The sequence below is a fragment of the Manacus vitellinus genome, unplaced genomic scaffold (genome assembly GCF_001715985.3).
Source record: "Manacus vitellinus isolate BGI_N305 unplaced genomic scaffold, ASM171598v3 scaffold_6_pilon, whole genome shotgun sequence".
NCBI classification, from domain to species: domain Eukaryota; kingdom Metazoa; phylum Chordata; class Aves; order Passeriformes; family Pipridae; genus Manacus; species Manacus vitellinus.
In genome coordinates, this window is record NW_021940750.1 from 22,622,658 (window position 1) to 22,647,483 (window position 24,826).

The 24,826-nt window shown below is 34.6% G+C and overlaps 1 protein-coding gene across 1 annotated transcript in view; it reads right to left on the reverse strand.

The window, feature by feature from the left end:
- Positions 1-24,826, reverse strand: part of CEP128 (centrosomal protein 128) — a 102,484-nt gene that overhangs the window by 44,445 nt on the left and 33,213 nt on the right. Inside the window, exons 13-18 of the mRNA XM_018082862.2 lie at positions 21,270-21,620; positions 16,600-17,250; positions 10,768-10,932; positions 8,107-8,283; positions 6,487-6,546; positions 4,623-4,815 (exon numbers count right to left, since the gene is read on the reverse strand). Coding sequence (XP_017938351.2) covers positions 4,623-4,815; positions 6,487-6,546; positions 8,107-8,283; positions 10,768-10,932; positions 16,600-17,250; positions 21,270-21,620 — 1,597 coding nt within the window. The remainder of the gene's footprint in view (positions 1-4,622; positions 4,816-6,486; positions 6,547-8,106; positions 8,284-10,767; positions 10,933-16,599; positions 17,251-21,269; positions 21,621-24,826) is intronic.

Sequence of the window (24,826 nt, forward strand, 5' to 3'; positions counted from 1 at the left end):
GCAGTCTTAAAGGTATCTTCAGAACAGCACATGTACTTTACTACTAAATTAAACATAATACATCATAACAGAAAGATTTTATAATGTTTTGATTTTCACTGGTTTCCAATTTCATACTTTGCCTCAGTGTAAGCAACAGAAACTCTTCATTGTCAGTATATTTGCACTCAATATACTACATTGTTTCTGTATTTTAAATTTTTACACTTTCTGCTTTAGTATTCCTGGCTCAAACAAAAACTGTACTTACTGACTATAAAATAGAAAAAAAAGGAATATAATTTGATAGATTAGGTTTTGTCAAAGTAATGTTCTACCTACATTTTGAATCAACTTTAATATAACAGGCTCTTTAGAGTCTACATTTTCCCCAGCAGTTATGTAACAAATAATCCTTACGGAGCCTAGCAGAAAAAGAAAATTAAAATAAATTGATATCTTGCTTCAGAGATCACTTATCAAAGTCTTTGTACTTATTTTCATGAAAAGTGATAAAACTAGCAGGTACCCATATGATTCACGGAGATGACACCATCAGTAAAACCAGTTAAAATATAAGTCTTCCAATATTTGATTTTTGTATCCTCAAATCTAAGACAATACACAATGACAAATGCATGAATGATAATGTTAATGCATAAACAAAACACAACTGACTTGCCCTGTATAGATTTGTGCTTGTAACAAAACCATGTAACATTAGTCTGTCATATCTGAGGACTAGTATTGTTACCTTCTTAAGCCTTACTTAGCTTAGTATAATCTACATCAGAGAAATTCTAAATGTGTAACAATTTCAGTGTGATTACAGAGTATTACCTCAGTAGACACTGATAATTGGTACAGAATATGTCTTGCATCACCTGGGACTTTATGTAAAACAGTATTTGCAGAATATTATATCTCCAAATTAAATTAAATCAGTGTAAGGTCAGTATATGAGAGAAATGCACCTGCTCTTCTTACATCACTATAGCCTTACTTACATTGCTTTATAAAAAAAAGAACAGATACAGGCTTGCCAAATACATCACATCTTATTTTGCAAAACATTTCTTTGTTGATAGTAGCAGTATATTTTCCTGAAACAAAACAACTGTGCAGACTCCATGTCTCACCACTACATACCACATTCTGTCTACCTTCTATACGTGCCAATATATAACAAGAAGATTTTCTTGGAAAGGCAACTAAAGTAAATCTAAATATCAAATACAGACTTTCACTGATTTGAATGATAAGCTTTTCAGACTACCCAGAGTGCCTAGACCATATAAAAGGCAATAAATGAAAGAAATTTGGGTCAGGTCTTGGGTGCAATTTGTGAGTATGGTATTAAAAAGATAAGAAAAATAAAATCCTTCTTACCTAAATTAATTTTTAAACAGATCTGTAAGAACACTGGAATGCTCAATGATCCCAGAATGCAAATGAAACTTAGTTAAGAAACTGGAATTTATACTTTTTGTTTCAGACTTCTGTTCATTTTGTTAAAATACTGAATATCTAGAGCAATGAATGCTATTGAAATAAATTTGATTGTTAAGAACAAAATCGCTTTAGGAGGAAAAATCTAATAAATTTTTATTTTTATCCAAGTTGTTACTTAATGAAATATCCCATTGTGTAGCATGCTAGACAAGTACCTTGTTAAATAGTGAACTGTATCCAAAGTAAAAATCTGCAAACCAGAAATCAGAACTCACATCCTCTTCAGTTCTACTTAATTTACAAATATGGCTAGACTTCTGAATTTCTATATTCTCCAGCATGGTATGCTTATCGAGAAGGGAAGAAAACTACAGCTGACCGTGTAGCATCATCAGATAACTACGAAACTTCTGCTACTCTGCAAACAATCCTGAAATTCTATGCTACAGGACTTCATTTTTCTTCATTCTCTATTCATTAACTCATGAATCTTTATGTTATCTTACTTGTATTTATCAGGATTATACCACATGGACAGCCAGTTTATACCATCAAAGGTAGGACTGTGATAATGTTAACACTTCTACAGAAACTCATAAGGAGGATGCAAAAGCCTACAGTATCCTAGATGTTTACAAATGCTTTGGTGAAGGGGAAAGACAAAAACCTACACAGTCAAAAGTTTTAGTAGATCTATTTGAGCTTACAAAAATTCCTTAAATGTGTTCATCAACAAAGCAATTGAAATAATTCATCCTACTTACTTTGGGTATGTCCACCAAAAATCTCTATTTTTATTCTTTCTCCCTAAAAAGCATGAATAAACTATAAAGTCAGAACTATAATTGAAAGGAAATTAACAAATTAATTTCTTAAGAATACAATTTCTCTGTCTTATTTTCATAAGTTTTGATTTATGTAAACTTTAATTGAGTATTTTCAGACTATTTTCCTATAAAAGAGTAAATTGCATTACCATTATTTAAATTAGAAATAAAATTCAAAACAAAAATTAATCTTTTATGAATATTTTTAAGTGAAGACAGCAAGAAGGATATTTTGGGAAAATCCACCAGCAGCAGTCAAAGTTACCTATCTTCCTCTGTTGCTATCTTTGTACCCATGTGGTTCTGGATCCTTAGCGTGTGTGTGTACCCTGACCCCAGGCTTTAAACCTAACACTGGCCTGCATTGTTGGCAACCTGTCCTCCTTTTTAAAGTCCTATTTCTCATCCTGTATTAGGTTGAATTTTAAAGAATGTTTACTGGTTTCTGTTACATAGAAAACCTTAACAACTATGTAACTTATTTCTTTTTATTATCTACTTTTAACCAGCATCCACCTCTAGAAATAGACAGAGCAGAACTTAAAATTGCAAAAGTTGTAGTATGTGAAGTAACAAACGGAACTGAGCACACTTGTAGGGGAAAAAGGCATGGCCCTTATAAATAGAAGGTATGAGACTACATACTATTTATTGTGCTCAGTGAATAGTATTACTTCTTAACACTCTTTTCAGTTTAATAATTTCCTATGATAACTTCACCTATAGGTTGAAATTTAAATGCAGGCTGTGAATTGTTCCACAAAACCTAAACCAAATAAGGTTCAACAGAACTGAGAACTAAATAAGGTTTGTTTTATTTATTAAAAAAGGCAAATAAGGCCTCAGGGATATCATCTTAGCAGATAATTATTCCAATATAAGAACACTAAAGCACTATTAATGTCATATAAGGATTTGGGTGTTATCTTTTTAAAAAAATGAAGGATAATAGTAGAAACATTCAAGCTTGAAAGATCAAAACGTTCTCTTTCTAATTTTTTTGTAATCAGAGGAAGAAAATCTTGACAGAATTTTTTTATTCTTTTAAAACAAATAACCTGCATTGTTCTATAAAATATTTACAAGAATGTTTTTATTTGTTACTGCTGCTGTAGTGGTGGTTTAACCCCAGATGGTAACTAAGTACCATGCAGCCAACTGCTCACACACACATACACTTGGTGGGATACGGAAGAGGATAAGAAAGAAGCTAAAACCCCCAGGATGAGATAAGAACAGCTTAAGAATTGAAATAAAATAAAATAATAAATAAAAATTTAATAAAAATAAAATAATAAAACAAAATAAAATAAAAATAATACAATTTTAATGAAAAGGGAGACAACAAAAGCTAGAAATAAAAACAGAAACCCCCCAAGTCAGGCGCTATACCATTGCTCACTGCTGAGTGATGCCCAGCCCATTCGTCAGCAGTGATTGACTCCTCCTGGACAACTCTCCTGAGTTTATATACTGGGAATGATGTTCTGTAGTATGGAATATCCCTTTGGCCAGTTTGGGTCAGCTGCCCTGGCCATGCTCCCTCCCAGGTGCTTGTGAACCTGCTCACTGGCAGAGCATGGGAAACTCAAAAGTCCTTGACTTAGGGTGTAACAACTAAACCATCAGTGTGCTAACAACATTATTCTCGTACTAAATCCAAAACACTGCATGCTCCTTAACTCTGTTCCAATCCAAACTAGGCAGCTGTTTTATTTTTGTTACATTTCATAAAACATTTTCAATAATAAGTCAGCTACTGGAAGCTATAACTATGCTTACTAAAAGTTTACTCTCATCTGAGAGTCAACATAAAATGACAACTACCAAAATTATTAAAGACAGTACTTAGTCTGTCCCATCATATCAGTATGGAGCCCTGAATAAAGGCCAGAACAAGCCTTTTAAAGAAAACACAAGAAAACCTGAGAGGTAACACCTTCCTTTGGAAACTGAGGTCATGGAATACAATCAAGGATTGTACCATGACACAGGGAGCTATGTAAACAGCAATCTAATTCACACTGCCTCAGACTCTTGTATATTCCTCTTTGCCCAGGTCATGGAATGTCTCAGATGGTACAGTTGAAAAATAATTTTTATATCCACTGCGCATGATGCGAACTCTTGTGTTATTCAGCCATTGTACTGGGTTGAAACATAGTTGATTATATTTGCCTTTTTTTGTCAGCAAGGGAAAACAAAAACCCCTAACTTTTTTCTTAGTTACCACTAGCAGATTATCAAATTACAGTTTTCAATAACTAATTGATTAAATATATCCAAATGTGCCATAGGAATTACAATTTTTAAATTCTTTCTCCCTTTTATTAACAAAAATGAAAAATGGAACTAGCAACATACCTCTTTTTTCTCTGTGAACTTCTTCCAGAAGTTTTTCTTGGTTTTTTATCTGCTTAAAGAGAGACTGATGTTCAGTCTCCTTCATCTGTGTAAAGTGCTGGAGCTGTTCTCGGCTTTGCAGTAAGTAGCATCGCAGCTTTTTTTCCTTACTTTCTCTCTCCTTTACCTCCTCACACAGCCACTGAAGCTTAGTCTACATTAAAAAAATGGGACAATAAAAAGTAAAGAATTCTAATGAAAATAAGAGGACACAACTGTTCACTGATCAAATTATCTTTGGAGTCAAAGATTAGTAATTTGTACCTATTACTGAATAATAATGACAATAGAAGGGGACATTCAGAGATATTAAGAGAACATATGTTGACCTTCAATAGTCTCAAATGACATATTTTGGTTGATAATTGTATGTGAAAAACCAATACACTGATTTTCTTTTACATGATTTTATTTCTTTTTAAATCAGAAGCATGAATTTCCTAGTGTATGTATGGAAATTCCGGTTGAACTAGCGTACACATAGACACCAAGAGATACTTCTTCCTTTCAGAATACTTTTCTTTCTCTGTTTCATGTTGACAGAATTTAAAGCATTTATCCATTCTAAAAAAGTGACATCAATCCTTTCTGGTCAGCAGAAGTTAATATTTAAGGTTCACATAGAGGAGAAAAATAAGAGCTCATCGATAAAGTCATGATCAATATAGTAAATCTAGAAGTGATCAAATGGAATACTTTTACACTGCCTATTTAAAACCAAAAGAAAATAAAAGTGGAATTTTAAGTAGTCATTCATTCTAGACTTCCCTCTAGCAGCTAAAGGAACTTAAGTGAGAAACATACGCAAATGATTTTAGGTGCTCTTTGAAAGTTCTTTTTAATAATATCTCTGTCACTTTTTCAAATGAAGAAAATACTTCTTGCATAACCTTTCTCCTTCAAATCTAATTTTATCTCTTCTATCTAGTGGTAGTCTTTCTTGGTCTACAAGTCTGACACAATAACCTTAAATTCTCTTACATGCAAACATTTACAATTTTTTTCCTTAGGTCAATTCTCCTGTGGCTTTGACCTTTTCATATGAAGCAAAAAAAAAAAAAAAAAAAGTTGAAGTTGTCTTCCACAGTTTCTTGTGATCTCCTTTGATCATGAGAAACTTATTTCTTTTAAAAGATATTGGATAAGAAATGTGTTTATGTGTGTGAGTTGGGGGAGCTGGAGAAAAGCTGCAAAATGAAAGGCAAGATTTATGAGTTACCAGTCATCACCTTGAAGATGTTTTCAAGGATGTTTGCACACACATTACAGGATTCAAAAGATTCAAACAAAGAGGAAAGGAAAATAGTTCATTTCCCAAGAATCCAATCTAATATCTTTTAGATTTAAGTAATAACAGCCTTATTTTAAAAAAAATTCTTGCCTTGTAATAATGCTGCAAGAGAAACTTAACCTGACAACTACATTCTCACGTTTTCATTGTCTGAAAATAATTGAAACAGATCTAAAGGCTATCACTGCAGTTACTTCAATGCATTTTTTTGTGAAAACAACATTGTTATTTATTTTGCTATAGAGACAGCTATTTCTTGTTGAAAAATTTGGAAAATTATTCCATCAGTTGAAATAACAGTCTGGGAATATCAGAATTATTGCCAAAAGTGCCTTTTCAAACACACTTTTGACTGATTCAGACCCATCCATTCACAGACTTATCCACTCACTCAATAGTTAGGGTTGAAAAGAACCTTAAAGACCATCTAGTTCCAACTCCCTGACATGTGCAGGGACACCTCCCACTATTTCAGGGTGCACAACTGTTGGATATTAGTTTATTCAGTAAAATTTCAGGAGGTTTGACTATTACCTTTGTTTCTGCTAACCAGCGATGAGGATCATTCAGAACTGTTGGTGTAAGTGATATTGCCTATGGAAAAGAATGAAAGAAAGACATAAAAATGGGAATGAGACACAAAGGAGAAAGTGTTTTCTGCTTACTGGAAATTAATCAAACAAATCATTTTTTGTCAGGGAAGAGTAAGCCTAGTATTTAACTTCTCTTAATACAAGTATTTATCCATCAAATTCCTCATTGCTCACCTCAGTTGCAGTGCCAACTTCTTGAAGCAAAGAACTTGTATGAAACCTTTTAGAAACCTTGCCAATATCTAAAGTATTGGGCAGAGGAAAATACAGTAAAGAAACCTTCTTACCTTCTTTAAAAAAAAAAATCATACCAGGCACCACAAAACTGTTTAACATTTGTTTTCATATTTGCTGTCTAGTCAAAAATTCAGATTCAAAACTGGTTTAACTTTGTCAGTGGTCAAAACTTAGAGGGGATAAATAAGAAGAATTGTATCAGAGATCTGCAAAACTTTATCCAGAAGCCAAAGACTCAGCAGGAGGTGGGAAGCAAGTCCAAGAAGGCATGGTTCAATGATCAAGAATGTGGCAACTATACCAGATAAAGATTTAATAAAAAAAGAAACTTATATGTAAGGATACAGAGCAGAAAGCTTGTTTATCAAATACTTTTTCTTAGAATTTTCATCTGTTTTTGTGCTGCAACATCCCAGCTCCATAGGTAAGTGGAGAAATGGTGTCAATGGTGAAAAATTCCTGTTTGAAAAGCAGCCCAGCCCAGTCAAGTGACCAGCAACTACAAAGTATTCTCTGTTTAAAAAACAAAATAGAAAAAGATGTAATCTGAGTGTACTCTGGAAAAAGCCACCAGGTCAAGCATTTGTGAATGTCCAAAATGCTACTGAGTGTGGCGACAAGCTGAGTCAGACTCTGCTTTCTTTATTCTCAGCAATGTACAATGTTGATTTAAGAGGATTAGTCTTGTAGAATCATGTGCAGGGAGGAAGAGTGGTTTCTGTACCTGGGGAGCAAACCAGAATGGTCAGGAGAAAAGCTAGAGGGAGACAGGGGTTGCAGAAGAAGTAATAAAATAGCAAAGAAAAAATTACAGCAAGCTACCAGTTTCCTGAAAATCTAAGTCAGAGTTTTCTGGATACAAGGACCTGCTCCCCAGAAGAGGAGATCATAAATTCTTTTCATTTCCAGCATTTACTTCTCTACTTAAAAAACAAAGCAACTAAATGAATTTTAACAACAGTTTTCTTTCATTTTCCCCCAACTTTAAATGCATTTTAGGTCTTCCTTGGGGGACTTCCCAACTCTAGGAACATGGCCTAGGAAAACCTGCCTCAAAAGTCTGGCTGATGTAAGGTCCTCTCACTAAAGCAAAAGCAGAACTATTAAAAAAAGAAATTGCAAAAGAAAGCAGTACTGGTAATATATGACCTAGCAATGTCACTCCGAACCACCTAAATATCCATAATTCTATTGTCCATAAATTATCTATACAGTTAAGTGATAGGTGACAACAATGAATACAAGTTCTACTACAAATTTCATTAAGAAAATAACAAAGCCTGCAGCTTAAACTTAGAATTACTAAGTTAAAACTTAGAATTACTTTGAATTTTTCCACAGAGTCCCGAGAAAAAATTTCACAAGCAGAATCAATTTCACTTCCTATCATGGAGAGAATGGATTGCTGTTCCATTTCTAAGTGACGCAGCTGATCCTTAAACTGCAGTCTGGCCTCGCTCATCTTTCTCAAATGATCTTCCTCATTGCTGATCTGCTTTTCCTGGAGTGAAAGAGGAAAAACAAAACAAAGAGAAATTACTGCATTAGTAATATAACATACATCATTAGCAATATATCTTTCAATCTTATAATCACAATATACTCATTCATGCAAAGTTCAATTCCTTGCCACGGGAAAACAATACCTTCTAGTAGCACTCATAAGTTCTTCTCTTGATTCTCCCCATTCTCTTGTAAATCAGTTACGAATAAACTGCTACCAAATCCAAACTCAACAATCAAAAAGCTTATTTTCAAAGTCAAAAATAAACATTCTATTACAAATCTCCTTCCCACAAGTAGAAAGAGAGTCCATAACAAATACTTATTATCTTTTGCCATGAACCAGTTACAAGCATCTAATCTCTATCATCAGAAAAGAGATCCCTAAAGGTAAATTTTATTGGCGGTCAGTGTGCTCTCAAAGGAAAACTACTCAAAAAATATCTCATAGGACAGTGAGTAGCACTAAGGAAAGCATTTTAAGTTATCTAATGTCAGAAAGTTCATTAAATATGTTACCTGTGTTTTTAAAATTCAGATTCACTTCTTTTATATCTGTGATAGCGCCACCATGTAAAACTGAAGAAAACCTCTGGCAGATTATACAAAACATTGAATTATGCATTGTAATTAATATTAAAAAAACCCTCATCTTGTGAGAAAAAGTGATATTGAAACACATTTGTCTGCTGCAGAGATCAGGAGGATGTAGTGCAGTGAAGGGCAAACACTTTAACAGGAATATTTTAGTGTATGCAAGTGCACTGAGAATGGTGAGAAGAGTAAGAATAATAATTATGAAACTTTATTAATTGTGGACCTTCACAATGGCAAGATAAAACTGTTTAAAGTGTATTTGTTGGAAATCTTCACACACTGCTCTTATGAGACACCAATATGGAGCTAGGTCTAACATACAGGTTCTGTGAATGGGATACATATGGGATCATGGAATCATTTAGGTTGGAAAAGAACTCTAAGATCATTGAATCCACTGCAAATCCTGCCCTGCCAAGTCAACCACACCTGAGTACCACATCTACATCTTTTAAATAGGGGATGGTGACTCAACCACTTCCCTGGGAATCCTCTTCCAATGTGTGAATAAATTTTTCCTAATACCCAATCTAAACCTCCCCTGGCATATCTTGAGGCTATTTCCTCTTGTCCTATCACTTGCTACTTGGGAGAAGAGACCAACACCCTCCTTGCTACCTCCTTTCATGAGGTTGTATACATATTTATGCATAGGTGTTACTTCTACTAGCAAAATAGGTGTTTTTAATGTAGGTGACCTACAAATGTGAAAACACATACCTGATAAACAGTCTGATTTTTTCATTTAATTAACACAAAAATACTTGAATCAGTAGTTTTTTCAAACTGAAGGAAGATTTTTAAGATGCACAGATTTCAGTATTTCTGTACTATGAAAATGACAGTTGAAATAGCAGTTCTGACCTACATCAGTACTATGAAAGTTATAGGATCATATTAGATATGTTTCCAGTGTCAGTATTCTGTTATCTCATTATTCACTGAACAGAGTCCATCACATGTCAATGCCACTATGCTAGTTTGAGATTTCTCAAGAGGTAATATTATTTACTCCATCCTAACACTTCTTCTGACAATCCACAACAAAACCACAACAGTAAATATTTTCTTAAGTTAATCAATTAATGTAATCAAGTAGAACTCTCCTTCTGCATTTACCTTCAAAGGCTGAGATAATAGGATTGTGTTCTCAAAAGCTTCTACATCCTTTTTCAGTTCAGAGACAAAAACTTGGTCTAAAAACTGTATCTTCCCAACATTAGGTAAGGTTGGAGCTAGTTCACAACCAACTAAAGAAGCCTATGTACACTCCTACAAACATATTTCCTGAATAATAGATATTCTAGCACTAAAATGCCAACCTAGAAAAAACATATTTTGAATTTTCATTTGAGGCACTTTTTATTAGTCTGACAAGTTGAGCTTTTAAAACACTTCCTATTAGTTTAAGCTAAAGAAATGCCAGGCTTAAGATTTTTCTATCTCCATACTTCAAAAAACAAAAATCCTCCACCCCAACATTAGTCAGAATTTCTTTTACTGTGCTTACATTGTACCTACTTCAAATTAGCTCTAAAATATTCATAACTGCACTGCATCTTTAAGAAAAATGTGAAGAAAACAAGAAGTGGTTGGTTAAACAGTTGTTAGTTACCTATATTAGATATCAGGGAGGAACAGGATTTATATTTCAAGTCTGAAATAGTATTAATGAATCTTTGGAGGATACAATTCATAACCTAGGCAAAGCAGTTTTGTCTTCTTTCACTTATACTGAAATTGTGTACTACAGTATGATTGGGTATATTCTTTAATACATACATGTATTTTTTTAAATTTAAATTTACCATCTATTTCTATAATCCATCACTTATTTTAGGTATTTATCAGCAGAGAGACCAAAGGTTAAACCAGTTAACTTTACCTTTTTCTCCAGTTCTTGTTCTACAAACTCACATTTCCGTTTTAGTTTTATATTTTCTTCTTCATTTTGGGTTAATTCTTCTGTCAATTTATCACACTCAACTTTTATCTTTTCCAGTTGTCGACACTGAGTCTTGACTATGTTTTTCTCTTCTAAAAGTTCAATCTGATGGTAAAGGGAAAACAGATTACAAAGTCACTCTATGGGTTATTTTAAAACACATCCAGACTCTGAAGTTTTGAATCAGTGGAAGATTATTACTGAATGATAACTCAATTTAATTTTTTACATTTAAGTTATAATAAGTGCAATCACTTATCTGAACATGGAAAATATGTATCATAGAGCTGTAGAACCATATAGTGTCTTAAAAGCAGTAAACAGAAGTCTCAGATTCTGCATTTCAACTCTGCTACACTCATCAGCTTACATCACTTTGAGAAGCCTGGTATTTATGCAACTTTTCCATTACTGAAATAATTTGGAATCAGAAAGTCTAAAACTATCATTTTTTTTCAGGAACTAATACTGAATTTATATCTGCAAGGAAACAACTGCAAAGATTTAGTATTTTTAATTTCTAAAATTGTGTCGGTTTAATGCTATTATAGTGCAGGGTTAACACTGTTCATAAAAACACTGCAGAGAAAAATGAAGAAAACATTTAAAAGGGCCTTGAAAGCCCTAAGAGTGAGTGAATAAAGTATATTTGTTTCCAGTGCAAAAGATAACTGACTGAAAATGACAGGCTTGAGAAATTCTCTAGAATATCTAGAAAATAAATTAAAAAAAAACAAACACAAAAACCCCAAACCACAAAACAAAGAAGCAAATTAACATGCATATTACTCAAACCAGTTTCATATTAGATAAGTTGTGGGATGCAGTTACACACAAATAAACCTGCAAAGTAAATTCCTTTCTGAGGAAAAGCAAAAATTCTATTTCCCAACTGCACTATAAATATAACTCCTCTGAGGAAGAAGGGTAAGGAGAGAGGTTTTATAAATTAATTTAGATGCTGAAGCTAACAGAGTACATACAAAAACTCTTCCGAAGGAAAATTTGAGAAAGAACTTTGGCATCCAAGGTCTACAAAGACTTATGACCACAAAGACAAGCCTGCAGTGCCCAAAACATTTTCTGTGAATATGCTTACAAAATCAACTTTTCAATTCCTACCAAAGGTAATTGCATTATAATGTCTATGCAGATGGAGACAATGCAAGAACAAAATTCCTCACTTGTATTACCTTTGAGACACAATGGAGAAAGTTAAATTTTATTAATTTTCAGTATGGACAAAGCAGATGTGACCATAATTTAATTGATCTTTATTGAATCCAATTTCCACACCTGACAATCTTCAGGAAAATAAGAACTACACACTTAGAAAATGTATAGAAAACAACTGAAAACGAAATACATGTACAGAATTTTATACATATAGATAACATAACTCTATATAACCTTAAAGATTAATACTTCAGATACTTCAACACTGTCAGGCATAAGGACATTTTGCATGTCATCATTCTAAGAAAACAAGGGTATTTTTAAAGCATATGTTGTAAAATTAGGGGATAGATTCAGAGCTTCTGAGCACATAGCCAAACGGGGACCACTAAGCAAACAACTTTCCTATGCCTAGTGTACCTATCATTTTAAATAATAAATAAGACATAGGGGCATTGGTTGCGAATCATTTAGGGTGTTCTAGCAGAAACTGAATTAAAAGCTAAAGTACCAGAACCTCAGTAATGAAACAGTATGATCCTTCTTAACACTGACATCTCATACAAAATTTTATTTTCTTCTCCAGTTCTATTGCATCATACATTATTCTTATGGTACCTTCCCTACTACCCCAAAACTACTTAACCACCTAATATTTTTTCAATCCAGTGCAGCACTACAGAGAACCAAGCAAAAGTGAGGCAGAAACTACCATACAGAGGAGGTAAGAACTGCAAGAATCAAAAGTCACCTCTTTTTACAACCTATGCAGCAGTTAGTCCTCTAAACACAGGGCTCTATACTTTGATTTCCTGAAAGTAATTCATAAATGCATCCTCTTTTAAGTTTAAGGCTTTGGGTCCTACAAATATTTTAAATTTCCATTTACTCCTCAAGTGTCTCCCAAATGACCTTTTTTTTAAAGCTTTAACTATCTTTGGATAGGTTAATGTATGTTCCTTTTCAAAAACAGTTACAAAGGTTGGATGAGGCTGAGGCATAAGGGCAAGATTATTACTGTAAAAGACAATTGGTTGCTGGGTACAAAAACTTACACCAGCCTCAAAAAACCCCCAGGATAATAGGTTAAAAAAAACCCAGCCTTTTCTGCTGGATTTCCCTAAACTCTACCCTAACCCCACCATATTTAAATACAAAGAAAAAAAGATAAAATGCATTTAAGTTTACCTTAATTTGGAAGAAAAGTATGTCCATAAAATTGGAATCCAATTGCCATGTAATGATGAGTTCAGACAAAAAGTAACAAAATCACCTGCAGGATGATATGTTCTCATCAGATCTTCCTACAGACGGATATAATGTTCTTTTTTGTTTTACATACAATCTTGATTCTCTCAATCAAGAGAATCTTGTGCATTATCATTTTGTATACTTCAAAAAAAGTTGCCTACTCTAATATCTTAGAAAATTCATCTCCCTCAAACCCTTAATTTCAGAGTCATTATCAAAGACAAAACACATATTTCAACAGATCATTTAAATAATGCTATACACATGAAAAATTAAGTCCTCTGTGTTAAACAGTGCTGTCAAAATATTTGGTTTTAATGATCCTTCCACTAACAATCATCTAGTTTTCTTTTTATTGCTATCTTCAGTAAATGGTTTCTGTGGTACCAGATGCTTAAGAATTACTGTCAATTCTTATATCCATATATGGTACATTATATCTTATATCTTTAATGGTATAATAAATAACTAAATATCCTTTCTAAGTTATGTCAATTCATAACTGCAAAATATGTAGGAAATATGCATTTTTAACAAGTATATTTGTGATAATATAAAGGAAAAATATGCTTGCATTACTTATGATGAAGTAGATCATGAATTACTTAAGCTTTGATTAAGGATTTCATAGCTTTTTTATGGTTAAATTGATAGAATTTTGATGAGTAAATTTGTAATTTAATGGGACTAAGGTGAAAACTATATATATACAGTGCTTCAGAAGTCACTCCTAACATGTTGGTAATTTACAACTTACGTGGAAAACCAACATCTCCATTAAAATAACTATAAAATTTAATATTATTATTATAAACATCTACATATATATTTAACCATGTAATCAAAATTGTTTCAATAGAAGTGCAATGTAAACTTATACAGCTGTTGACAATTAACTGCAGTTTAGAGCACTTCAACTTAACTTTTCAATTTTATTCAGAGCACTTAAAGCCACTAAAATGCTTGTTTTCTTTCCAAAGCAATAGCTTTATATCAGAAGCAAATGATACAAACTAAAGACGTTAATTTGCTTCTTCATTAATAAAACGCTATATTTCATCATTTACTATATAAACACTTCTCTGAGAAATTCTACAGATATGGGTAATTCTAAAACTTTTTGAAATAGAAACAACTCTCAAAATTAAACTTAACCAGAGTTAGACATCATTACTATTCACATTCTGAAAGTATTTCCAGATACAATGACAGTACTTCTGCACTATGCAATTTAAACATCATAGAATCATAGAATGGTTTGGGTTGGAAGGGACATTAACAATCATCTCCTTCCAACTCCCCTGCCATGGGCAGGGACATCTTCCACCAGACCATGTTGCTCAGAGCCCCATCAAACCTGGCCTTGAACACTTCCAGAGATAGGGCATCCACAACTTCTCTGGGCTACCTGTTCCAGTGCCTCACCCCACTCACAGTAAAGAATTTTTTCCTAATATCTAATCTAAACCTACTGCTTTTCAGTTTGAAGCCATTTCCCCTTGTCCTTTCACTATATGCCCTTGTAAAAAGTCTCTCTCCATCTTTCTTGTAGGTTCCTTTCAGATACTGGAAGGAGGGCATCCCAAAGCCTTCTCTTTCCTAGGCCCAATTCTCTCAGTCTTCACTACAAGAGAGGTGCTCCATCCCTCTATCAGCTTGGTGACCCTCCTCTGGACTTGTGCCAACAGGTCCTTGTCCTTCCTGTGCCAGGGACCCACAGCTGTATGCAGCACTCCAAGTTGGGTCTCACAAGAGCAGAGTAGAGGAGCAGAATCACCTTCCTCGACCTGCTGGCCACATTTCTTTTGATGCAGCCCAGGACACAATTGGTTTTCTGGGCTGCAAGTGCACATTGCTGTGTCATGTCCAGCCTCTCATCCACCAGCACCCCCAAGTCCTTCTCAGTAGGGCCACTCTCAATCTGTTCCTCCCCCAGCCTGTACTGATATCAGGGGCTGTCCTGACCCAGGTGCAGCACCTTGCACTCAGTCTTGTTAAACCTCATGAGGTTCCCATGGGCCCACATCTTGAGCTTGTCCAGGTCCCTCTAGATGGCATCCCATCCTTCAGGTGTGTCAACTGCACCACTCAGCTTGGTGACATCTGCAAATTTGTTTAGGATGCATTTGGTCCCTTCACATATGTCATTAATGAAGATATTTAACAGCACTGGTCCAAATACAGAAAAGATACCACTTGTCACTGATGTCCATTGGGACTCTGAGCCACTGATCGCTGCTCTCTGGATTCAACCAATACCTTACCCACCTGACAATCCACCCACCAAATCCACCTCTCTCCAATTTAAAGAGAAGGATGTGGCTGTAGGAGCAGAAGACCTTCGGAAGAAATATCAAGGAGGGAGAGCTTAGCACCCATTCAAGGAAACCTTTGCTCCCAGGGAAAAGCTTTTACGTGGGAAGGAATTAATTCTCATGCAGGGTGCTATGATGTTCTCATTATCTGTCTGCTGAGAGGTAACTCCCTTGCTACAAGTGATAAAATTCTCACAGACACCCTTGGAGGCCCCTGCAGGATTGCCAGGCAGGCCATAAAGCCCAGTGGAAGAATTCAGCCTGGGCTTTTATTGCACATGCAAAAGCTGTTGTTATAAAAACACCAAAATGGGTTTCCACCTTTGCCTTCTAGGCCAGTTGTATTGCAGTGTTCTTGACTGTAAAAATAAATTTTCTTTAAAACAGGTGCCTGGGGTTACCTGCATGCATATCAAGCCTTACAGTGGGGGGCCATATCAAAGGCTTTACTGAAGTCCAGACAAATGGCATCTGCAGCCCTTCCCTTGTGCACTGATGAAGTCACTCCATCATAGAAGGCCACTGGGTTGGTCTGGCAGGACTTGCCCCTGATGAAATCATGCTGACTGTCCCAAATCATCACCCTATCTTCCATGTGTCTTAGCATAGCTTCTAGAAGGACCTGTTCCATGATTTTCCCAGATACAGAGGTGAGAGTGACAAGTCAGTAGTTCCCAGGGTCCCCCTTTCTACCCTTTCTAAAGATGGGTACAATGTTTCGCTTTTTTTTCAGTCACCTGCGACTTCATTCAATCGCAGTATAAAAACACTACAGCCTCATATATTTCCTTCTGTTGTGATCACAGACATACCTATTTCACTACTGTTGAACTAAGAGTTTGACCAAAAACTGATACTGTTACATTTTTTATCCTGAACTTTAAGCTTTTATGATGGCCTGGAATAAAACGTGTGTTAAGTGCATTAAAGCCCATACTCTATTATCTTCGTCATTCATTGGTAGGGGGCATGTGGGAGGGGTGTATGAAGGGGGGGGAAGTCTGACATTGGAATTCTTCACAATAAGTACCTTTAGCATTCTAATTTGAGCCTCTGCATCCTCCTTTTCCTGTTTAAGGAGTTTCATGAGTTCTTGAACCTTTTGTTCATGTTTGATTTTGACATTTTGTAACTCTGATCTAAGATCTGCCAACTCCTGTAGGTGAACTTCTCTTTCCATCTTCAGCTGCCTGTTAGCTGAAGTCATCTCTTCACGTTTAGATTCCTGCTGTTTCTGGAGATCTGAGAGGCTCTTAAGTAATTCCTTTTTGACTTTCTCCTCTTCTGCTATTTTGTTTGTTAGTTCCACACGTACAGAGCTTAAATTTTTTACATCTGCTTGCATTTCTAAGAGTCGTTCTTGGTCTTTTTTATGGATCAAGTTAATAGTTGCAAGTTCTGTCTTCAAGTGTTCCTTCTCAGTTTGCATTTGATTTTGTAGAAAGACTTGCTTTTTCAACTCATTCTCCAATGTTTTTACAGTACCTTGAACTTCTTTGATCTCTTCTTCAAGAGATACCTCGTGTGACTTCATTTCATTCAGTTTTACCTCTTTACAGTGGAGGAGTTCTTCCTGCTGGGCTCTCTTTGTAAGCACATCATTCAGCTCTTTCCGGAGGTTTTCTATTTGGTGGATAGCTGAGAGAAGCTGACTTCTGAGATCATCCTTTTCTTTGAGGGCCTAGGAAATAAGAAAAAGAAATCCATTGTGACCTAAAGTTCTTAAAGATAATTGTTGGACAGATGTCCTTAGACATTAGGAATGTCTAAGGAAAAATTAACATACTTTGTTCTGTGAAAATACAAAAATTTTGCTTGTCATGAACTCGGTTCAAATGTATTCAGTGTTTCTTTAAATTTAGACACATAACATTTGTGATCTCAAATTTGTACTTGTCCTTAAATTATCTAGCCTCACAAGTAGGGATAGTTTTGGTTAATTCCCTGCTTCTCACATTCTCTCTTTGCAGACTGAGAAGAGTTTCTTTACTGGTTCCTCTAATTAGCAAGACAGAGGAAATGAGGTATTACAGCAGAATACAGGGAGGACTATTGGTCACACACATCTTACCTATAGGTCCATACCATATGCTGATTTATTTTGTTTACTTTCTAAAATATTACATATGAAGTATACCCACTTTAACTTTTTTTTAAAATTACAGTTGATGAATTAATCAGTAGATGAATTAATAGCAGTTAAAAGCTTGGTTCGCTCATGCATCAAAGCAAAGAAATGAAGACGTCATCTTCAAAATAAAAATCAGTCAAATGTAACAAAAATCCTACTGTTTTCCTAAGGAGCTTAAGAGTTTGGGTATTCTTTCCAATACTGATATATTTTATATTACAAATACCAACAGAATCACAGAATGGGTAAGGTTGGAAGGGACCTCAGTGGGTCATTAGGTCCAACCTCCCTGCTCAAGCAGGGTCATCCTAGAGCACATTGTACAGGATTGAGTCCAGACAGTTGATGAATATCTCCCGTGAGGGAAACTCTGCAACCTGTTTGGGCAATCTGTTCTGATGTATCACAAACTACTGGATTCTTCAAACAGGTTTAATAAATTTTATACTGACTTTTACTAAGTATTTCTACTAAATCTACAAACACCGCCTACTTCTTATGGATATAGCAAAATTACTTGAAATTATCCAGAATAAAAAGGCAAATCGAGTTAAAAAGTGTGCAGGTTAAAAATAATAAGACAATTTGCAATTACATCAAAAATAAGAAATGCAAAGCAAAATGCAAAACTAATAAATTGAGGACATGGGGTCATGACCATCATGCTTTTTTCCTGAAAAAAACCCAATCAAACAAAAAGACTTTCCTAAAACTGTAATTCTAATTGAAAGATTTGGCTAAAAAAAACCACAACAAAACCAAACAAAAACAAAACCCAGTAACATCTCAAAATAAAACCTGTAAGTAACTTGCTCTGAGTGTAAGTATGTTTTCTACATTCCATACTTAAAAGAAAAAATCATTCCAAAAGACACAAGATGTTAGAAATTCCAGTGTCAACCAATATCAAGGACAACAACATGAACAAAACTTTATCGAAATTATCCCCGTATCTCCAAAAGAATGAAACCTAACCTATTTTTCTACAGCCCACCCATTGTCTGCAAATATTTGGAATATTTCATAAAATTGCAAGCCATGATTGCAACCCAATTTTGAAAATTTGCCATCAACCCTTTGGAGTCCTCTTACAATAATCAAAGACAACAGAATGCCACTTCTTTTTCTTTACTACTTATTTTTACAGAATTTTGTCTCGGTTGCTAGTTGTCTACATATTTCAAAGCTCTCTAAATTATGTTCATCTAGTTCCCCGAATCTTATAATAAATGCTGCATCTTGACTGATTATATCCTCATACAGAAACTGTTTACAACTTTGTATTGAGAACATGAAATATTGTTTGTAACCTCCACAATGGCACACAGTTCATTTGATATTACATATCCTCAAATGAAGAAACCTTCTTAACTGGGGACACCTCAAATTTGTTGGCAAGATGGTGACAACTTTAAAAATAAGAACTAATACAGACAGCATTTCTTTAAAGGGGTTTAAAACAAAGTGACTGCATTTAGCATTTGAATGTATTTGTTATATAAGAAAGAAGTGGTAAAATCCACATCAAGGAGTCTTATGTAACAAAGAAAATTTCAATGTGGACAGGACTATCAAGTGCCACTACAAAGACCTGTCCATGCATTTACATGAACAATGATTTCAGAACCTTTTGGAGATCTACTGTTACTTATTAATAACTTGCCTCTACTTTTTGCTTCTTATTTGTCCATTTGATAGACATATATGATTTCTAAATGATTCAGGTTTTCCTCCTCTCCTTAAAAACTCCATTTTCCTAGGCAACAGATGAGCAGCTTCTTAAATGTTTGCAAACCTTATTTCCCCAGACAAGCGCTCAGGCTAACCAATACAACAAGATTACTATGGAATGAATTGTTGGAGCATGGATAGAGTAAACAATAATAAAAAGTAAGGAATATGAATGGCAATTCAGGAGAGAAACAGCAACCCCAGCAATCACAGTTTAGATCTGCTAGAGTTTATTAATTTCAACCCAGTATTAGCCCCATTGTGGCTTCTCCTGTGCATTGACCATGCTCATACATTCATGTACAAGCCTCCAAACAGGTTAATGGATCAGAAACAACAGAGGATTAATACAGAAATCCAATACTGCACCCCATATACTCCTTGAAAACATCAATCTTGGAGCAGGACAAAGCAGAGGATGAAGACATCTCAAGCCCATCAGATTTAGTAATCTAAATTGTATGAATTCTATGAGAAAATACACGAAAAGAGGTGAGGGAAGTGTTATAAAAACAAAAGCCATACAATATAATAGACTGCACCAGCAGAGCATGTGAGTTAAGATTAAAGCTCACATTATGGAGCTTAGCACTGTACTAGCCACTATAGCAGCAAGCAACTTTTGACCCAGCCACTGGAAAATACAGACCCGCAGACTCATTGCCAACAGAATGATGGTTTCTGCTACTATTCCAAGACAGAATGATCAGCACTAGCATTGATGTGAGTGTTTGTCTTTAAAGCAGTGTCAGCAGCTGAACAAATCAAGAAATTCTTTTAAGTCAAAAACAAAAAAAAAACCCTTATTTTTTGCCTGAGAAACTTTATAGGAGGAAAAAGAGATGAATAAGTGGTTTACCATACTGAACAGAGGTAAATTAAAGGCCCAGAAATGTGACAGGATCAATTTTAACAAACTGAATTTTCAAATAACAAGTTCTGAAAAATACAGAGGCTGAAACTGAATACACATGAAGAGCAATAAAAAAAAAGAGAAGTTACAAAAATATAAGGAACACAGACTCTCTAACTAGATCAATGGAAAAACCTTGGAACTGCACAGTAGATGTTAGCAGCATGCTCATCCCAAATGCAGGTTAGGTGTCTTTTTTGGCTAAAATCTCCATTTTGCTAAAAATTCTCTGCACATTCTCAAACAAAAAAAAAAATCTATTTTTCTGCCTCCACATATCAAATTCAAACTGAGTTGCAGTCCTTATAATATTTCGGAACTTATAGTCTTTACTGGCAACAGAAGATGTCATTACTAAGCCTAGAGTCTGAGAAGAGCTTAAATACAGAAAAGAACTAAAAGTACTCTAGTTGTGCCAAAGGTCACATAGCATTAAGGTCTGTTATCAATCTGACACACAGGGTGAAAGTAAACACCTTCTTTTAAAGATCTTACCACTGTCCATTACATGAGATAAAGCATAAGCTGAATGAGGGTTATTATGCAGTAGGATTTCAAGTTTTTTAAAAAAATAACATCACATTATTTCCTCAAAAATTAACTAAAAAATAAGCTAAACTACATTAATCAACACCTGAAAAGTAAGAGCAGCATTCATAGAGAAATTTTCTTCTTTACAAGAGGAAAGCTTTGATTAAGTGAAGAAACTGGAATAAATACCAGAAAAAGAAGAGAATGTGGAACTCCATAATAGCTAAAAAATATTGCCACCTATTAGTTGTCTTACAGTTTACCAGAAAATTTGGTCCAGAACTTAAGGCAGAAAGCAGTTTAAGTCACGGTTTGCATAAATAAATTCCTTATCTTCATTTCTAAAGCAAATGGAAAGGGTACAAAAAAAAAAAAAAAAATCAACCAACCTTACCTGACTATTCTTTTCCATCAGGTCATTGATAGTTTCATTTTGTTTTTCTGTCTCACGACTCAGTTTCTTACATTTCAACTTCCACTGGCGGATGGCTTCCTGTGCTCTCGCCTTCAAATCTTCTCTTTTTTTCTCAGTCTCCAGCCTGAGTGCCTCTGAGTGCTTGAATTCAGAGAGACACCGTTCTGCTTCTTTGGTACTTTCTTCAACCTGTTGAGCTAACTCAGAAGACTGGAGTTCAGTTTGTCTACACCTATTCTCACAAGCCTTGTAGCAATTCTGTATCTCCTTTAGCTGGTCCAGCATTTTTTCCTGCTGCTTCTCCTTGTTTTCCAGGTCAGACGTTAACACCTGGAATCATCATAAAAAAATACAAACATTCTGACTCCAAAGATATCCAGTATGAAACCTTATCAAACAACATACAGCAATGTTAAATCACATTTCTATCTAAAATATGAATAGCATAAAAGATCTGCTTGACTATGAAGGAAAGCCCTGTTAGCCCAGAGAATCTCCACCTCTGCAACGGTGAAGAATTAATTTCAAGATGAAGTAAAATATATAGTTACTCTATCCTTCCTTCATTTGTTCTTCTTCTGGTTGTTCTTGTTATTTTTCTGTATTATAGGTTTTAGATGGAGTCATTGACCATATGTTACACACTACACAAATAAGAAATAAACCAAAGATTAAAATGTAAGGAGACAAATGTAAGCAGACGAGAGGAAAAAAGAAAACTGGCAAGGAAACAATAGTATTCATCACACCCAAAGTAATCTACAGTATATGAGCTAGTTGTTACCCAGTTTTATGCTGGTTGCTTTTATGAAAGCAACATGCTGAATAAGGGTATATTTGAAAGCACTGAATACAAAGAGAATCCAGCTGCTTGGTAGATGTTTCTAGAACAAAGTGCAAAGATGTTTGAACCATTAATTTTAAAAATAACAAGTGCTGCCTTTCTCAAATTACATTTTTCAGGACTCATAATCAACTCAGGAAAAATATTCTTCATAAACCTTCTGCAAGGACATTTTCAGAAATCAGCTACTGAAGCCACACTAGCAAAACTGTATTTTACTAAGAGCATCATGTAGAAATTCATATTAGTATTCTGTATTTTGGGTCTATTTAGACTGTTTTCATACCATTCAGTATTTTCATTAATGATATAGATGAATTTGATGGACCTGATCTATAGTAAAAAATATTATCAAGCTTCAAGGGACTGAATACTTGAGAAGAGGATTAGATTTCAGAATGACTGAATAAAATTGCACATATAGACTAAAAGAAACAGGTTGTAATTCAGAAGAGACAAGGGAAAAGTACTTTGCTTGGAAAAAAATAGGCAACTTTACAGATGCATAGAGAATAACTATTTAGATAAAGATCCTTCCACAAGGCTGGGGGAGGGAGGGAGACTTGGGTTTGTTGGTTGGGGCTCCTTCTTAATTGGTTTGTTGGATTTGTTTTATTTATTGAAAACCAGGCCATCACCTCCTGGGAGGCAGTAAATTGTACCAATCTTTTCAGGATGGTATTTGCTGTGCTGAAAAGACAACTGCACGTGCACTCTTGCATGTGACAGATCGTGGTCAAAAAATACAGACAGGAAGGGACTGATGCTATAACCAAGAACAATTCATCCATCTGGCTACTTGTACCCATGCTGCAAAGCAGGAGTAGGATTATCCACTGGACAGTCACTTGCTTATCTGTAGGATGAACATTCCTGCTCTAAGACACAACTTAGATACAGATAACAAAACAATAGGTAAAGTTTATGGAATAGTTGGGAGAAAATGTTACGCAGGTGGCAAAATAAAACAGGAGTCTTTTTAGATTTATGGTTCTATACATTAGAAAAAACTCCACGTGTATTCTTCTTCACTGTTATTTTAAACTGCATTTTTGAGCTCATCAGGCAAAATTACCAGGTCTAACCTTGTAAAAAGTCTTGATTCATAAGACAAAACAACCAACCAAAAAAAAGCTCACAAGCTACAATTTTAATCAAAACAAGTTTAATTTCCAATGAAAATATAGATTATAATACTTCTTTAAAGATAAAGATATAAACTGAGTATAGCAGAAGTTCGAAACAGCCTGATAAAATACAATCAGATATTACATTTACCCTTCAACAGATTTTCTAAAATGGGGCATCATTTCTTCAATCGTGATTATAAATAACATTATCACTTCTCATTTTGTGTCTTTCTGGAGGCACCATAGAGGATATCAGCCTAAACTGATGTACTGCTCAGCTCTGCATCATTAAAAAATACTTATTTATATACAATTCCCCCAGAGAATACAGTTCATTAGTAGAAGTACAGCCCCCAGAGGCTTTTTACTGAAATGAGTCTAAGCTTAAACACAAAAAACAATGTTCAATTAACTATAAACATTCATGTAATTGTGTAGAAGCAAATCAATCTCCAATTTATTGATTTATAGTATAATAAAAAAAGTGGAACATTTGTTTTAGTTACTTACTTTGAAGCGCAACTAATTTATCAATATGAGCTACTTGCATGAGGAGGAAAAATTAATTTTGACACAGATGTACCAATATAAATGTGAATTTTAATGTTTTATTTTTACAATATGTGTAAATATGATAGATCTTAGCAAATAGTTTGCACTTTCCTTAGAAAAGTTAAGCCAGCACAGACCCAATAGTTGAAATCAGCAGCAAAGCAAGTCAAAATTTCCTGCAGCCTTCTCTGCAAAGCAAGAGGATAGAGAAACAGAGGGCCTCCACATTCTTATCTTTAAGAGCATACTTCAAACCTCACTGTCTATGTACAGAGTTTAGCTGTCTACAAAACCCAAAGATTATGATCGTGCCTTTTGGTTCCTGAAAAAATCTCAACACACAATCCCAATTTCTAGGTATGTTGTGAAAAAAAAATAAAAAAGCAGGATGACTATTTACAATTTTCAAAGTAACATTTCTAACAGAACATTTATAGACAAGCGATCACCTCACTATTTGTCATTACCTGCCTACACATATCAACCTTGTGGTTGATTTGAAGCAACCCTTTACAACAATGAAAGCCATTAGAACCATTTTAAAGCATGTTGTTTTCATTTAATGACTGGGTCAGTAGAGCCTACCTTGCTAATTATGATATCCCTTTCAGACAAACACTACTCAGAAAATGACTGATCACTGGTTCTTGTGGAATTTTATTATCAGCAGAGAGTAAGTAGTTAATACAACACATAAAACTCCATTAAGCATACTACATATTTTTAGTCCCTAATTTTGACCTTATGAGAATTAAGACTGATTTGTTAGCAAGAAGTAGTTAAGCAAATTGCTGTTGTCATTGGGACAACATCATACTTGGCATTGGTGTGTTGTGAAAGTATGACCTTGCAATTTCATTTCACAATGATGATCTTATAAACTTCAGCTTTTAATTTCTTTCTAAACAATCTTTACAACTAAAAAAACCTGTTAATTAAGCTAATGCATAGCATCACATTTTTCAATTTTAGCATACTTTCAAAAAATAATATATAAAATTTTAATGAAG